General features: G+C 50.1%; 1 protein-coding gene and 1 long non-coding RNA gene across 3 annotated transcripts in view; one reads left to right on the forward strand and one right to left on the reverse strand.

Moving 5' to 3' along the window:
* Nucleotides 1-7,323, reverse strand: LOC130848244 (uncharacterized). Its single transcript, XR_009052567.1, has 3 exons — nucleotides 6,965-7,323; nucleotides 6,046-6,104; nucleotides 1-921 (listed from the first exon to the last, which is right to left on the reverse strand). It is a non-coding gene; the product is annotated as an uncharacterized LOC130848244 (long non-coding RNA).
* CAPN1 (calpain 1) overlaps nucleotides 6,722-17,667 on the forward strand; it is a 26,240-nt gene continuing 15,294 nt past the window's right edge. Inside the window, exons 1-10 of one of the 2 annotated variants that reach the window (XM_057726470.1) lie at nucleotides 6,722-6,865; nucleotides 8,176-8,443; nucleotides 8,598-8,667; nucleotides 8,922-9,040; nucleotides 10,541-10,674; nucleotides 10,762-10,930; nucleotides 11,770-11,853; nucleotides 12,184-12,269; nucleotides 12,600-12,674; nucleotides 12,819-12,979. In XM_057726470.1, the coding sequence (XP_057582453.1) occupies nucleotides 8,177-8,443; nucleotides 8,598-8,667; nucleotides 8,922-9,040; nucleotides 10,541-10,674; nucleotides 10,762-10,930; nucleotides 11,770-11,853; nucleotides 12,184-12,269; nucleotides 12,600-12,674; nucleotides 12,819-12,979 (1,165 nt within the window). In that variant the 5' untranslated portion in view covers nucleotides 6,722-6,865; nucleotide 8,176. Of the gene's footprint in view, nucleotides 6,866-7,285; nucleotides 7,434-8,175; nucleotides 8,444-8,597; nucleotides 8,668-8,921; nucleotides 9,041-10,540; nucleotides 10,675-10,761; nucleotides 10,931-11,769; nucleotides 11,854-12,183; nucleotides 12,270-12,599; nucleotides 12,675-12,818; nucleotides 12,980-17,667 lie in introns of those variants that run through there. The other variant, XM_057726471.1, reaches the window with a different exon arrangement.

Genomic DNA, 17,667 nt, shown 5'->3' on the forward strand with positions numbered 1-17,667 from the left:
ACAGAAGTCTAGAGGGTCAGATGGCAGAGGAATCTGGACGTGATTCCCCAGCCTGCTCTGAGTGGCTCCCAAGAAGCGTGGTGGTAAAGCCTGGAGGGTGCAGATATTAGAAGTCAAAACAAGGATTGTGAAGTATTTTTAAGAGTTTTTCAAATATGTAATATATTCACATGTATGTTTTGAATTTTGAACCAAGAGTCACCTCCCACCCTTGACTCCCAGCCGCCTGGTTCCCCTTCCTGAAAGCAGTGAAAGGGATAACTCATGTCCTTCCAGAGAAAGAATCTAAATGTATAAAACCAAATGTGGCATAATAAAAAAATATATATTTGGTCTTTGTCCTTGGTTCCTGCCACAGAGCTCCTAAAACGCTTGGAATTTCCAGAGTTACAGGCATGTCTTTTGTTATTCATAACGACCCCCTTTGGCTCACACCTGAGTTTATGCTAATGAGGTTACTCAGGATGGGAGCTGTCACCAGAAAAGCTGATCTATAAGGTGGGAACTTTCAGCTTCCAGCCTTTCCTCCAGGAGGGGCGGGACACTGGAGATTTGTAGTTTGGGGGGAGGGTGGCTCCCCTTCCCCCCATATCTTGCCCTATGAATCTCTTCTGTTTGGCTGCTCTTGAGTTGTATCCTTTATAATAAACTGGTAACAGTAAGCAAAGCACTTTCCTGAGTTCTAAGAGTGTTCTGAATTATCAGGCCTGAGGAGGAGGGTTGTAGGCATCCCCAAATATGTACTCAGCTAGACAGGAGTATGGGTCACCTTGGCATTCCCTTTGTGGCTGGCATCTTGTGGAACTGAGCCCGTAACCCATGGGGTCTGTGCTAACTCTGGGAATTAGTATCAGAATTGAATTGTAGGCACCTAGACGGTGTTGGAGAGTTGGTGTGGACCAATCACGTGTATTTGGTATCCTGGAAAAAAAAACACATATTTGGTGTGAGAAGTGGTGTCAGACAGATGTAGAGAACAAACATATGGACACCAAGTGGGGAAAGTGGGGAGGGTTGTGGGGGGAATGAATTGGGAGACTGGGATACCAAATTGTACACTCTAAATATATGCAGTTTATTGTAAAAAATAAAAAAATAAAAAGTTAAAAAAAAAAAAGTGGTGTCAGAAAAAAGATGCCACACGAAATATGCATATATGTCCCACCCCTCCTACTTTTAAAAAAACTCCAGTGGGAGAATTCCATACATCCTACCGTGTACTTACCAACGTATTTTTTTTAATTAATTTATTTATTGGCTGCATTGGATCTTTGTTGCTATGCTGGCTTTCTCTAGTTGTGGAGAGCGGGGACTACTCTTCATTGCAGTGGTTTCTCTTGTTGCAGAGCATGGGCACTAGGTGCATGGGCTTCAATAGTTGTGGCAGGTGGGCTCAATAGTTGCAGCTCACAGGCTCTAGAGCGCAGACTCAGTAGTTGTGGCGCACGGGCTTTGTTGCTCCGTGGCACATGGGATCTTCCTGGAGCAGGGATCGAACCCATGTCCCCTGAATTGGCAGGTGGATTCTTAACCACTGCGCCACCAGGGAAGTCCCCAACATATTTTAAAGATGGTTCCTTGCCTGCAGTTTCCTTTCGGCAGCTGTGTAGTATTCCGCTGTATGGCTGTACTATAATGTATCTTTCTTCTTATTGATTGGCATTTGTTTCCACACTTCTGCTATTCCAAACGGTGCTATAGAGTCACCTAAGACTTTGCAAGGACAGCATTATCCAAATGTGAAAAGGTATCTGTAGAGTGAATTCCTAGAATTGTTCAGCCAAAGGTCAAGTTAAAATTGTCATCTTGAAGAACTGTGCCAAATGTTCGTCTGTTGGGGCTATGCCTGTATTGTTCCTCCCTGCCCCGCAACCTCCATCAGGGCATGGGAAGGTTGTTTTCCAGAACATTCACCAGTGAGGTACCAGATTTTTTTGTTTGCCAAACTGCTAAGTAGAAAATGGTGTCTTGGTGAAGGTTTAATTTGTGTTTTGTTTTCTTTCGAGTGAGTTCAAGCATTTTTTCATACGTTTAAGAGCTGTTTGTCTTCTTTTTGTGAACTGTCCTTGTCTTTGCCCATTTCGCCACTGTTTTTGATACCTGACTCACATATAAGGAAAAATGGCCTTTCAAGATGTAAATTGTATTTTCTTCAGTTTTAACTTTGCCATGCAGATTTTTTAGTGTAGTAAAATTAATTTTTGTGGCTTTTGGGTTTTGTGTCATAGTTAAAAAGAACTTTTCCTCACTGAGATGATTAAAAAAATGTCTCCCTTAGCTGCTGGCTGTATCTTTGTTTTCATTTTTCACATTTAAATCATGAGTTCATCTGGAATTTGTCATTTTCAAAATTCCCTCCCATTTTCCTAATGCCTTTTAATGAAAAACTCATCTTTTCTCAACAGATTTGAAATGCTGCCCTTATATACTGAATTCCTATATGCATTTGGGTCTACTTCTAGGCTTTTCCATCTTTCAATGATCTATGTGCATCAGCACCGCTCCCTCTTCATTACATTTAATTATTATAGACTAGATTTAATATCTGGTAAGGTTAGTCTCCTACCTTGTTTTCAGAAGTCTCTTGGCTATTCTTGTTCAATTTTCCCTATGAATTTTAAATCACCTTTTCTAGTCCCCCTTCCCCTCAAACAATCTTTAAGAATTTTTAAAAATCTATTAGAATTTTTAATTTTTTAAAAATTTATTGTTGTTGGCCGAGCCACGTGGCATGCGGGCTCTTAGTTCCCCGACCAGGGATTGAACCCGTGCCCCCTGCATGGGGAGCATGGAGTCTTAACCACTGGACCGCCAGGGAAGTCCCTAGAATTTTTAATTTTGATAAATCTATAGATTACTTTAAGAACAGACATCTTTATGAAGCATCTTTGTATCCAGAATGAAGTGTCTGTCCCCTGCCTCTACGTACTTCTTTCAAGTGGCACTGGTGGCCAGTGACTCCCAAATCTGTACCTCTATTCTGAGGGCTACTCCCACACTCCCCAGGCATCTCCCCTCGGATGGGGCTGGGCCTCAAACGTACCTCCCAAACCTGATCCTCCAGTATCCCCCAGATGAGAGTCCCCCACATCATTAATCTACTCAAGTGGTCTTTGATTCCTCCCTGTCTCTCAAAAGCCATATCCAGCCAGTGGCTAAGCGCTATAGATGTTTTTTTTTGTTTGTTTGTTTGTTTTTGGCACACGGGCTTAGTTGCTCTGTGGCATGTGGGATCTTCCTGGAGCAGGGATCGAACCTGTGTCCCCTGCATTGGCAGGCGGATTCTTAACCACTGCGCCACCTAGGGAGCCCTCTATAGATGTTTTTAACAGCTTTATTGAGGTATGGCTGACATACAATAAACTGTGTATACTTAAAAGGTACATTTTTGTTTTGACATGTTTACCCCCGTGAAACCATTGCCACAATCAAGGTGAGGAACACATCCATCACCCCAAAGAATTTCCTCAATCCCCTTTGTAATCCTTCCCTCCCATCCTTTCCCACCTGCCAGCACCGCCCCCGCCCCAACCCCAGCAAAGACCATTCAGCTTTCTGTCACTAAATTGCTGTCCTTTTCCTAGAATTTTCATAGAAATGGAATTATATAGAATGTCCTTTCATCTCTTTTCTTACACTCAATGTAATTATTCTGTTGTTCCTTTTTATTACTGGGTAGTATTCTATTGTACATACACGCACCACAATTTGCTTATCCAGTCACAATTTGTGGATGAACATTTGGTTGTGTCTAGTTTCGGCTGTTACGATTAAAACTGCTGTGAATCTTCATACACAAGTCTTTGTGTGGACACATGCTTTTATTTCCCTTGGGTAATTGCCTGGGAGTGGAATGCCTGGGTCATATGATAGGTGTATATTTAACTTGTCTTTTTTTAAGATAGACTTTTTTAGAGTAGTTTTAAGTTTACAGAAAAATTGCTCAGAAAGTGTAGAGAATTCCCATATCCTTTTTCCCACCTGCACACAGTTTCTCCTACTAACATTTTGCATTATTGTGGTATATATTTGTCACAATTGATGAATCAATACTGTTACATCGTTATTAAAGTCCATAGTTTACCTTAGGGTTCATTCTCAGTGTTGTACATTCTATGGGTTTTGTATAATGTCATGTATCTACCATTATGGTATCACACAGAATAGTTTCACCACCCTAAAAATGCTCTGTGCTCCCTTCCCCCACCTTCCCTGAAACTTTGGTCATCACTGATCTCTTTACTGTCTCTAGTTTTACCTTTTCCAGAATGTTGTACACTTGGAATCATTCAGTATATAGTTTTCTCATACTGGCTTCTTTCACTTAGCAATATGCATTTAAAGTTCTGGCGTTTTCTATAGCTTGATGGTTTATTTCTCTTCATCGCTGAGTATACATTTAAGTTTTAAAGAAACTGCCAAACTGTTTAACAAAGCGGTGGTATTCTGAATTCCCACCAGCAGCATATGAGAGTTCCAACTCCTCCACATCCTTGCCGACACTTGGCATGGTCAGTCTTTTTTTTTTTGGCCATGCTGCTCGGCATGTGGGATCCTAGTTCCCAGACTAGGGCTCGAGCCCGTTCCCACCGGTGCCCCCTGCAAATGGAAGTGCCAAGTCTTAACCATTGGGACATAGTCGGTCTTTTAAATTTTAGCCATTCTAGTTTTGTAATGGTGGTCCTTCGAGTTGTTTTACTTTGCATTTCCCCAGTGAATAAGCATTTTTTTATGTGCTTATTTGCCATCCACATACCTTCTTGGGAAATTAAAAGTTATAAAAGTTCTTTATACATTCTAAATACAAGTCCTTTGTCAGATACATTTTTTGCAATTATTTCCTCCTAGTCTGCGTCTTGTCTTCATTTTCACAATAGTGCCTTTTGAAGAACAAAGTGTTTTATTTTGATAATGTTCAATTTAATTTTTTTCTTTTATTGTTTGGGCTTTTCGTGTCATACTTAAGAAATCTTTGCCAAACCCAAGATTATTAAGATTTTTCCTATGCTTTCTTCTAGATGTTTTATAGTTCTAGAGTTTTTATTTAGGTGTACAATCCAGTGTGAGTTAAATTTTGATATAGTGTATCCTAAATAGTTATCAAATCCATCTACTTCTCTCTTGTGCCTACCACCTCCCTAGTTTGAGCCACTCACTCCCAGGCATCCTCCTCCTTCATCTGTACAAATCTGAGAAGCCTGCTACCTCAGGTAGAACAAAATCCATCTTCCATGGCCCACCCAGCCCTGCCACAACTATCTCTCCTTTCTCTCTCTCTGCTCAAGCAACACGAAGAATATTTCAGTTCCTCCATATGCCAGGGCAATTAATTCCCCTCCCTGGCATCTCACCCACCCCTGCCATAACTCCCTTTGTCTGATTTATGCTACTCTAACACCTAGATTAGCTAGGGCTTCAGTTATGGACTTCCTTCACGCCATTCTTCTTCCCAATTAATCATGGGTGTCAGAGTTGAGTCAATGTCTGCCTCCTTCAGAGGGAGCCAAGGCCATGGGTCTTCACCATCTTATGCCCAGCTGAGCACAGTGCCTTGCACATACAGGAGCTTGTCATTGCCCATTTGGTGAACAGTCAAATGCAGTCAGCAGGAGTGACAGTTTGGTAGAAGTAATTCTGAGGACTGTGGGACATGTAGGTTAAGCCAGAGTGCTTTGAGGGGAGGAGTGGCCTTTGCTACCTCTCCAGAGTATCTTTCCTCTCCCAGGCTCCTGTTCCCTGTGATCCAATCTCAAGGAACACTTGCAGTTCCCCTTATTGGCCCGTGTTCCCCCAGCCTCTGGATCTTTGCACATGCAGTTCTTTCACCTAGGAACACCCTTTCCAGCCTAGTTAACTCCTACTTTTCCAAGAGGATTCACCTTCCTTAACCCCCAAAGCTGAACCAGGAGAGCAGCCTCCTCTAGCAGGGGCTGGTCTGCTTTAGTCATGGGTCTCTGCTATGCAGAAGAGTTTGGTCAAGATCGCACACATTAATGCCCAGTGGTAAAGAGCAAAGAGCCCAGAAGCTGGTTCCAGCCGACTCACCAGTTGAAGGGGTTCAGCAAGTTGCACTCTCTTAGGCCTCAGTTTTCCTCACCTGTAAACTAGGAGAATGGAGTCAGATTAGATTAGTGGCTCCTAATCTTCTTGGGGTCACGGGCCTTCAAATCCTAGGAAAGTTATGCACTGTTTCCCCAACAAAATACTTGTGTGTACATCATACAAGGGCTGCGACCTGCTGGGCTGGGGCCCCCAAGGTCCATCAAGCTCTGAGCTGGCGGACCATTACGCTCTCCCTCCCTCCTAGTTCTCGGCTCTCCAACTTTGCATCTCGGGAAGGTAGGGTCTCTCCGGGTCCTGGGGGGGCCAGCTGTCCTGCTCGCAGCCTCTGCCGCCCCCTCCTGGGTAAAGCGGCACAAGGGCGTTCCCAGGTGGATGGGCGAGGCAGGGCTTGGAGGAGAGCGCGGGGATGCCGGCCTCTCGCAATTTCCGGGTTCAAGAAACCTCAAAAAGCAAGAGAAAGATGGGTTCCCGCAGTTCCTCATTTCATCCCGTTCGCTGCGCGAATGGGGAAACGAAGGATGAGAGGGGCAGCGACTCACCCAAGGTCACACAGCCAGCCCGGGCCCGGGGGACCGGTTCCCCGAGCCCCGCCCGGATGCCCAGGGGAGCTAAGGCGGGGTGGCGGCGCCCCGAGCCTGCGCCCCAGGGCGCGGGGGTGGGGTGGGGGCGGGGGGCCGGCCCTGCCCGGGAGCCGGGCTGCGGCGAGGACCGGGCAGGGTGGGGCTGCCGTTTGCAGCGCGTCCGGCAGGGGTCCGCGCGCCGCCAGCCGGGCCCCTCCTGCGAGCAGCTGCCGCAGCCGGAGGTAATCTCGGCCCCGCGCTAGGGGCGCGCGGCGGGTGGGGAGGGGAGGGGGAGGGGAGGCAGGAGGCGCGCCGGGGGGGCGGGGGGGGGGGTTGCCGACCCGGGGCTGCGGGAGGCGGCGCCGCCGGGCCGGACTCCCGGGAATGCCCTCCGGGGCCGCCGCGCGGGGTGAGGCCGCCCGGCCCTGCAACTCGAGCCGCTGCCCCTGGTTAAAAATACCCCCTGTCCTGTCCTCCTCCTCCTCCCCCTCCCCCGCGGTGCCCTTCCGTCCGGGCCCCCGCCCTCCCCACCCCGACGGGCGCGGGCCCGGAGGGGCGGGGAGACACCGTGAGTGAGAAGAGATAGAGAAGGTGTCGAGAGATAAGGGAGGGCCGAGAGGAAGCGGGGTTGGAGCCCGAGGAGGAGGAGGAAGGGAAGGAGCAGGAGGAGGGAGGGAGGGAGGAGGGCGGAGGGGCCGCGGGAGGAGGGCGGGGAGGAGCGCTCTTCCTGGTTGGGCCCTGTCCTGAGCTGCCACCGGGGAAGCCAGCCGCAGGGACCACAGCGACCCCCCCCAAATACTGCTCCCCCAGGTAAGGAGGTGGGTGGCCGGCCGGGGTGCCCGGACCCTGGCCACTGCTCCCGGGCTGAGGGGCAGCCTCTCCCGCGGGCTGAGTGCCTGGGTCTGGGGCGGGGGCTGGGGAAGGCGCACAGCTCAGGCGCCGGCCCCAGTCCGCGTTCCTTGCCGTCTCCAGGGGCTGGGCTGGGCTGGGCTGGGGGAGGGCCAAGGGGGAAAAGACTGAGGCCCAGCAGACCTGAACATTCAACCTGTCTCAGGAGCCTGGGGAGGGGGACCCCTACTGCCTGGAGTTCTCAGATCCCAAGCCAGGGAAACGGGCCAGTGCATAGGAGCTTGGCTAGTTTGAGGAGGGGGGTTCCAGGCAGGCAAACGATCCAAGAGGCCTTCCCTGGGGTCTCCCACCTTCCTGATTCCTTGTGTTATTATCTCGGGCTACGCCCTTCCCCACCTGACTGGCTGACCACAGGACTGCAGACCCAGGACAATGGGAGTCTGGGAAAAGAGAGGTGGTAGCCTTGGGTGGGGGTAGGGAGATGGTGGCCAGCATACCTGGGGGGATGGGAAGCCCCTTCTCCTGGGCTCTGGGAGCAGAGGGAGGTGGCAGCCCTGATTCAGTGAGAGAATCCGTGAGGTGCGGAAACCCCAGGTCTGGGGAGGAAGGATGGCAGCTGGCCGGAGAGCAGCGTTCGCAGGCAGGAGCCCCAGCTCTAGTCCTGGGAAGGCCTGGGTTCTGAGCACGCCCATCTCTCCCTCAGGATGGCTGAGGAGTTCATCACTCCGGTGTACTGCACCGGGGTGTCTGCACAAGTGCAAAAGCAGCGGGCCAAGGAGCTGGGCCTGGGCCGCCATGAAAACGCCATCAAGTACCTGAGCCAGGATTATGAGCAGCTGCGGGCTCACTGCCTGCAGAGTGGGGCCCTGTTCCGTGATGAGGCTTTCCCCCCGGTGCCCCAGAGCCTGGGCTTCAAGGACCTGGGCCCTTCCTCCTCCAAAACCTATGGCATCAAATGGAAGCGTCCCACGGTGAGAGGGGCCACCCTGGGTGGGATTCTGTTTACCCCCTTCCTGGGTGAGGAGTGGGAAGAGGGCTCCAGGTCTCTGGAGTGGGATCTGGGATGGCTAGGTTCCAGTTTCTAGGAGGGGCTGGCCCAGAGACAGGACTCTGGGTCTCTTGCAGGAGCTGTTCTCGAACCCCCAGTTCATCGTGGATGGAGCCACCCGCACAGACATCTGCCAGGGAGCGCTGGGTAGGCCCTGGGGGGTTCTGAGGGTTTTCCCCACAGCAGTTCCCTATACTCATTCCTTCCTGCTCTGCCTCAGCCCCTCCCTCGTGCAAGCCCAAGCAGGCTCTGGGGCTGGTTTGCCCAGATTCCTGGGTCTTTTCTGTAAGTTGAGGGGCACCCTGCCCAGGGAATCCCAGATTCTCTCCAGCATGCCACTCATGTGCACCGTTGGGCGCAGATTGGTAGAGCAGGACTGACATGCCTCTTTCCCATCCCAGGGGACTGTTGGCTCCTGGCGGCCATCGCCTCCCTGACTCTCAATGACACCCTTCTGCACCGAGTAGTTCCACACGGCCAAAGCTTCCAGAATGGCTATGCTGGCATCTTCCATTTCCAGGTGAGGAGCCCCACATGCACCTGGGGCAAGGGGGGTGAGGGAGAGAAGGGTAGCAGGCACTGGAGGTGATGGGGACGCTGAAGTTACAGTGGCTCAAGGCCACACCTTGCAGGGCCAGCCCTCCCTCTCGAAAGTATTGTATTTGACCTCTTGATTCCATCTCGGGTCTGTCATGTATGAAGATCTGTCATGTGTGAAACGGTTGGGCAGGTATTTCATCTGGCTTTTCCGGGGTGCTTGTGCCGAGCAGGGGAAAAAGAGTGCCTAGAAGAGTAGAAAGATGTTAGTGTTATATCCTGTGGGACAAATCCTTTTCCTCCTCAGGGTCTGTTTCCCTATCTGAGGAATAGAGAGTGTTCGCTGGGGAAAATCGACCAGTACCTTGGCATCAGTCTCCCCCCCACCCCACCCCCAACTCCTCCTGCACTTTGGCAGTCTCCAGCCTCTTAGAGAGCCCTGCAGAAAAGAAAGACTCAGGATTAACCCCATTTAAAGCAGCTTTTCCCAGAGTTTTTTGCACACAGGGCCCATTTTTCAAATCACGCTAATGAATTCTCAATAGCCTGGTTTGGCGAGAGACACACCTCCAGCAACCCTGGATGAGAACCTCTGGCCCGGCGTCCTCTCCTTCCGCCTAGCCAGGGAGCCCCTCGCCCTACTTTACCCTCACCCACCCTGGCACCTAGGCTTGACTTGCCGCACCCACGGTGGGAACTACTTTGGCCAAGTGCAGCACCAGCCCGCGCTGGTCCGCAGGGGCGTGGCCTTGCCGCCCTTTCCCCACCCTCTCCCCTCACTCCTCCAATCCGCTCCTCCCCGGCCTCTGATTAGCCCGTTCACTCCCTCCACAGGCAGTGCTGTGGGCCCTCCTCCTCCCCTCGCACCATTGTTCTGCGCGCGCGCACACACAGCCCCCAGTGCCGCAGCACTTTTGGTCTGGGGGCGGGGTGGGGGGGAAAGCCCCTACCCCCCTGGGAAACTTGAACCTCGAGGCATCTTTGAAGCAAACCCTGCGGTTTGCTGTCCACCTCGTGGTTGAAGGAACTGGATGCCAGATTTTTCATTCCATACCCCCTCTACACACAGACACACACACACACACACACACACACACACGCACGCACGCACGCACGCACGCCTAGAATGGAGAGGTGGAAAGGCAGGGGTCTTGGCCTTCAAAGGTTCTGGGAGAGCTAAGACCCAAGGGCTTTCCAGCCTCTCCATACCTGAAGAGACACCTTCATCTGTTTCAAAAATATCAACAATGCTGCCCTAAAAGTTTTACCTTTCTAATCTTGTTTAGCTTTTCTATGAGGAAGGCATTGCTGTTCCCTTTTGTGGAGCGGGAAACTGAGGCTCTGAGAGGATAACTTGCTCAGATCCTTTGTCTAGGATACATGACCTAGAATCAGGTATCTAGTAAGTGGCAGAGCTGCAGAGGCTTGAGCTCAGGCCCTGGGGATCTGAAAGCATGTCCTCACTGTGCCCCTCCTCCCCCAGCTGTGGCAGTTTGGGGAGTGGGTGGACGTGGTGGTGGATGACCTGCTGCCCACCAAGGACGGGAAGCTGGTGTTCGTGCACTCTGCCCAAGGCAACGAGTTCTGGAGCGCCCTGCTGGAGAAGGCCTATGCAAAGTGAGTAGGGGCCCAGGGACAGCTCCAGGCCACCGCCGGGGTGTGGGGTCCTGCTTGGTGCAGAGTGCTGACCTGGGCCACCCATAGGGTGAACGGCAGCTATGAGGCCCTCTCGGGAGGCAGCACCTCGGAGGGCTTTGAGGACTTCACGGGCGGGGTCACCGAGTGGTACGAGCTGCGGAAGGCACCCAGCGACCTCTACAGCATCATCCTCAAGGCTCTGGAGCGGGGCTCCCTGCTGGGCTGCTCCATTGATGTGAGTGTGCCCCATGCTGTGACCTCAGTCTCCTTTTCTAGTGGTTCCCTCCCTGTAGCCAGCCCAGCCTCAGACTCGCTGCAGACTTGGCTCCAGACCCCGTCCTTCACCTCACACCATCCCCAGATCCTCACCCAGCCTCGCCCATCACTTCAGTCCCATCCTCCACCTCCTGGCGTCATCCCGGTCCTCAAAACCTCAGACCTCAGCTTGTTTTCCCGAATTCAGCTCCTTGTTCCTGTCATCTAAGGCCATGCCCGTCCGCTGTCCAGTTCACAGCCTCAGACCTCAGCTCCTACCTAGTCCCAGCTCCCGTGGGCCTCAGCCTTTTCCTGTACCCACTCCATTTACTCCCTCAGTTGCTCTTCTGTTCTCACGACTCATCCCCAGGCCCCCTTCATCCTTGATCTCAGCCTCCACCCCCACCATCACTGCATCCTCCACTCTAACCCCGCCTCCACACTCCTACCCGAGTCCAGCCTGCCCTCACCCTCCTTTTCCACTTCACTGTGTCCCTCCACACGAAGTCCTCTTGAGGACCTCATGGTTCTGAGGTAAGGGGAGTGGGTTTTCATGGCTGTATGTATGTGATCGCGCATGTTTGTACAGGGTCTGGCCAGCTCTGGCCAAAAGCAGTGTCAGTGGGGTGCCCGAGCCCTGCACCAGTGGTGGCATTGGCGGAGTAGCCGGCAGCCCCCCATCCAGGGACTGAGATGGGTTCAGGGTTCCTGTCTATCACTCCCAGTAGCTGTTGTGTGTGCAAAGGAAATCCAGGACTCAGGGCTCATCTCCTGACTGGGGGTGGGGACACTGGCCCCAGCACAGGTGTCTTTCTGCAGATCTCTAGCATTCTGGACATGGAAGCTGTCACCTTCAAGAAGCTAGTGAAGGGCCATGCCTACTCTGTGACCGGAGCCAAGCAGGTGCTGCCCCACGTGGAGGTCTTCCCTGCAGGGTGGTTCCTGCCTCCTTACCTCTCTGGCCTGTGGCCAGGGCTGTGGGAGGGGCCGCCTCTTCCTATCTCCTGGGGACTCTCATCCAGAGATGTTTATCTTGTCCCGCCCTGATTTACCGTAATTGCGTGCATAGCTGTGTCCCTCAGCAGTTTATTCCTGATCAGTGTTCTCAGCTGTGCTTCCCGTGGTGGGTGCTGGGCGCTGAGTGATGAGCTGGGCTCGGCGAGGGTGAGGTGGTGGGAAGGGGTGTTAAAGTATGTGCCAGAAGCAGATGCTGATGGGAGCTCTGGGGAACAGGTGAACTACCAGGGCCAGATGGTGAACCTGATCCGGATGCGGAACCCCTGGGGCGAGGTGGAGTGGACAGGAGCCTGGAGCGACGGGTGAGGATCTGTGGACACTGGCCAGGGAGGCTTGGGGAGGCTGTTCAGTGCCACTGGCATTTCTCCTGGGGGCTCTGCGAGCCCAAGGTGGGCTCAGGACTGAGCAGAGGGGCCCATCAGCATGTGACTGGGTCTGGGGACCAGCAAAGCTCAGGCTGTGCCCAGCCTGTGAGCATCCTCAGGGCATCTGATTCGGCCCTCATATGCAACCCCTGGGACTGGGATCTCTGGACTTGACCTTGTGGAGGCCTCCTGACCTGGGCCAGGCCCCAGGGACAGAGGCAGACAGGTCAGTGGCCAGCAGCACCTGGCAGTGCCCTTTTCCCGCAGCTCCTCGGAGTGGAACAGCGTGGACCCTTACATACGGGAGCAGCTCCGGGTCAAGATGGAGGATGGGGAGTTCTGGTAAGCAGCCCCTTCCTCAGTCTGGCCGCTTTCGGGGACAGGCACCCCAACTCCCAACCTCCCAACTCCCAACCCCCCCCCCTGTGGTATGTCTCTCGGTGCCCTGGCTGGAGGCCCTGGCTCACCTCTCACCTCGACCCCCAGGATGTCCTTCCGAGACTTCATGCGTGAGTTCACCCGCCTGGAGATCTGCAACCTGACGCCGGACGCGCTCAAGAGCCAGAGGTTCCGCAACTGGAACACCACCCTGTACGAGGGCACCTGGCGGCGGGGCAGCACCGCGGGGGGCTGCCGCAACTACCCAGGTGACTTGGCCTCGAGGGCGCCCGGGGCGGGGTCTGTGCCCTGCTGCCCTGGACAAGACATGTCTGATCTCTGAGCTGCAGCTTCCTCGCTTGTAAGGCAGGGGTAGTTCCTCTGTGCTGACCTGGCGAATGTGCTTTGAGAATGGAATATTGAATGTCCTAGTAAATTCCGAAGAGCCACACTTGACTGCCCTCCTGGGGCCTGAGCCCAGGGTGCCGACAGGGGGTGAAAACTTCGTTGCCCTCCAGCCTCCCTCCTGTCTCTCGTCATTCTGAGACCTTCCTCCTGGCCCACAGTCTCCCTCCTTGATCCTTCTGTCACCTTTCCTTGGGCATCTAGATCCATGAGGTATCCTTTCTCTCCCATCTTGCCTTCTCTTCTTCTCAGGCTAGAGCCCTCATCCTTAGCAGGGCGGAGTCGCCATTTCATTTCATTTCATTTCATTTTTACTATTTTTTTGGCTGCACCACGTGGCATGTAGGATCTTAGTTCCCCCACCAGGGATTGAACCCGTGCCCCCTGCAGTGGAAGCGCGGAGTCTTAACCGCTGGACCATCAGGGAAGTCCCGGAGACACCATTTTAATCTTGTCCCTGCAAACACTCGAGTTTCCTGGCTCCTGTCCCCCTCTGTTCCTCTTACTTGGCACAACCATAATCCTCTCCACCAACTCCAGAGCCACTAACTGTGCCTGGAGAGAAATCACACAATTAGGGCAGTATTTTCCCTGTAAATTCACAGCCGTAGACCTCATATGTGCACTTTGCATGACCCCAGCTACTCCGCTATTAGTATGTTCCCACTCTCTCCTCAGACCTGCCTCCGCTGTCACTTCTCATCTGACTGCACGGGACACCCCCTCATAGTCCCACCCCCAAATCCCCCAGCCTGTCTGGACCTTTGCCTGTCTTTGCTGCCTTCCCGCCTGTGACAGTGGCAGAACTGTCCCTGCTCATGGGGACCCCCATCTCTGCTCCAGACCCCATTCTCCCGCACTCTGAGAGGCTCCTGCTCCTTCATCTGTCACCTCTCACTCCATCTCATGATGGAGAATCACTTGTCTTAAAACAAGGCAACCCTCTCTTTTTGGTTTTGTTTGTTTGGCTGCAAGGCTTGTGGGATCTTAGTTCCCAGACCAGGGATCAAACCCGTGCCCCCTGCAGGGGAAGCGCAGAGTCCTAACCACTGGACCGCCAGGGAAGTCCCAAAGCAACCCTCTCTTGACCCACTTCCCCGCCCATTTCTCTGCTCCCCTTCAAAGGATCACCTGCCTCGCTTCCAGTTCAGTGTTTAACCCACTCCAGTCCCGCGTCCATCCCCACCCTGCTGCTGCAGCTGCTCCTTGGCCAGCTTCGGCTTTGCCAAATTCACCAGCACTGCTCTGTTCTCATATCCTGCCTCCTCCAGCAGTTCTCAGCCTGGCGCACTGCCCTCTGTTTTCAAGCATTCTTCTCCCTCATAGGGATCTAATTTCAGTTTTTCCGCAAACAGATGACCACTGTTTCCTGTACCATTTATTGAGAAGTCTGTCCTTTCCCTGCAGTGCCAGCCCCATCATACAGTTCCCACATATGTGCGGGTCTGTTCTCAGTTGCCTTTCTGTCCCAAGGCCTATCCCTCTGCCAGTAGTGCATTGGTTTAGTCGCTATAGATTTACAAGTCCTGCGATTGGACAAGATGAATTCCTTTTTCAAGAGTCTCTTAGCTCCTTCTTGCTCTTTTTTCTATGTGAATTTTAGGATCAGTTTACCAAGTCCTACAAAAACCCCTTCTGAGATTTTAATTTGGAATTGCATCAACTCTATAGACCAATTTGTGGAGAATTGACATCTTTACAATTTTGAGTCTTCTTACCCAAGAATGTGGTATATCTCTTTATATGTTGTGGCCTTCTTTAATATCTTTCATCATAAAGGGCTTATACATCTGTTGAGATTTATTCCTAGATGCTTTATCATCTTGTTACTGTTGTAAATGGTATCTCTTTTAAAATTACCTCTCCCAAGTAGTTACTGATACTATAGCATGCAGCTGACCTAAGTTAATTCTGTATCCAGCAAACTTGTTAAACTGTAATCAATTTTACTTATTTTTCTGTAGATTCTTTTTTGGTTTTCTGACACTGTAGCATCTGAGAATAATGATAAATTTCTTTCTTTTCCAATTCTTACTACTTTTGTTACATTTTCTTGTTTAATGTGCTGGCTAGGCCTGCGGTGTACTGACTAGCACTGACTGTCCTGCTCTTACCCCTATCTCAAAGGAAAAGTTTTTACTACTCAATGTTGACTGTAGATTTCATCACTAAAAACTTTTCTACTCTAGGTTTTTTTTTTTGTATGCGCCTTTTGTCAGATTAATGAAGCTTAATGCTATTAAACACTATATTTATTATTAGAATTAGATTTTTTCTTTATCTGTTAAAACGGTAAGTTACATTGGTCACTTTTCTAATATTAAATTAATCTTATATACCTGAGATAAAAACAATAATCACGACGTAACTTTTTTTAATTTTTAATTTTTATTTTATTTTTAAATAAATTTATTTATTTATTTTGTTTGTTTATTGGCTGCATTGGGTCTTCGTTGCTGTGCACAGGCTTTCGGCTTCCTCTAGTTGCAGCGAGCGGGGGCTCCTCTTCATTGTGGTGCACAGGCTTCACATTGCAGTGGCTTCTCTTGTGAAGCATGGGTTCTAGGCACGTGGGCTTCAGTAGTTGCAGCACATGGGCTCAATAGTTGTGGCTCACGGGCTTAGTTGCTCTGTGGCATGTGGGGTCTTCCCAGAGCAGGGCTCGAACCCGTGTCCCCTGCATTGGCAGGAGGATTCTTAACCACTGCGCCACCTAGGAAGTCCTGTAACTTTTTTTATACAGTAATTTTATATCCATGTTCACGAGTGAGATTTGCCTGTAGTTTTCCTTTCTCATACTTACCTTGTCTAGTTTTGGTATCAGTGCTGTATTTGGCTGGTAAAGTGAATTGGGAAATGTTTTCTCTTTTTCTGTTTCCTAGAGTTTGCATAAGGTGGGGATGATTTTTTGCTTGCATGTTTGGTGGAACTGGTCTATAAAGCTGTCACGCTTGCTCTTTTATTTGTATGAAGATTAACTTTTGTTGTTGAGTATCTTTAATGGTGATTGAATTATTCAAGTCTTCTATTTCCTGAGATTATTTTGATGAGTTTTATTTTCTAGAAGTTTATCCTTTGCATCTTGTTTTTTTTAATCTAATTTATTTATTGGCAGCATTGGGTCTTCGTTGCTGCTCTCGGGCTTTCTCTTGTTGCGGTGAGCCGGGGCTATTCTTTGTTGCGGTGTGGGCTTCTCATCCTGGTGGCTTCTCTTGTTGTGGAGCATGGGCTCTAGGTGCGTGGGCTTCAGGAGTTGCAGCACATGGGCTCAGTAGTTGTGGTGCATGGGCTTAGTTGCTCTGCAGCATGTGGGATCTTCTTCCGGGACCAGGGATCAAACCTGTGTCCCCTGCATTGGCAGGTGAATTCTTAACCATGGCATCACCAGGGAAGTCCCTGTTTGTTTTTGAAATATAATTGACCTACCACACTACGTGAGTTCCTGGTACACAACATAGTGATTCGATGTTTCTGTACATTTCAAAATGATCACTGCAATAAATCTAGTTGTCATCTATCACCATACAAAGATACGACAAAACTATAGACTATATTCCCCATACTGTACATTTCATATCCGTGACTCATTTATATTGTAATTGAAAGTTTGCACCTCTTAATCTTTTACCTATTTGTCTTCTCCCCCATCCCCCTCCCCTCTGGGAACCACCTATTTGTTCTCTGTATCTCTGACTCTGTTTCTATATAGTTATGTTTGTTCATTAGTTTTGTTTTGTTTTGTTTGTAGACTCTACATATGAACAAAATCATTCAGTATTTGTCTTTTTGAATTAGTGTTTTCATTTTCTTTGGAAAAATACTCAGGAGTGGAATTGCTGGATGTTATGGTAGTTCTATTTTTAATTTTTTGAGGACCCTCCACACTGTTCTCCATAGTGGCTGCACCAATTTACATTCCCACCAACAGGGCACAAGGGTTCCATTTTCTCTACATCCCTGCCAACACTTATTTGTTGTCTTTTTTTTTTCCTTTAAGAACTTTTATTGAGATACAATTGACATAGAATAAACTGCATATATTTAAGTGTACAATTTGATATTTTTTTCTTATTGGTAACGTATATATGGCAATCCCAATCTCCCAGTTCATCCCACCCCAACCTCCCCGCCCTGCTTTCCCCACTTGGTGTCCATATTGTTGTCTTTTTGGTAATAGCCATTCTGACACGTGTGAGATGATATCTCGTGGTTTTAATTAGTGATGTTGAGGCTTTTTTTCACGTGTATGTTTGCCACCTGTATGTCTTCTTTGGAAAAAAGTCTGTTCAGGTCTTCTGCCCATTTTTTAATTGGGTTGTTTGATTTTTTGATGTCAAGTTGTGTGAGTTCTTTGGATATTAACCCCTTGTTGGATATGCTGTTTGCATATTTCTTCTGCCATTCAGTAGGCAATCTTTTCATTTTGTTGATAGTTTCCTTTGCTATCAGAAGCTTTTTAGTTTGATGTAGTCCCATTTGTTTATTTTTTCTTTTGTTTCCCTTGCCTGAGGAGACATATCCAAAATAATATTACTAAGATCAGTGTCAAAGG

Source organism: Hippopotamus amphibius, chromosome 3, assembly GCF_030028045.1.
Source record: "Hippopotamus amphibius kiboko isolate mHipAmp2 chromosome 3, mHipAmp2.hap2, whole genome shotgun sequence".
NCBI lineage: Eukaryota > Metazoa > Chordata > Mammalia > Artiodactyla > Hippopotamidae > Hippopotamus > Hippopotamus amphibius.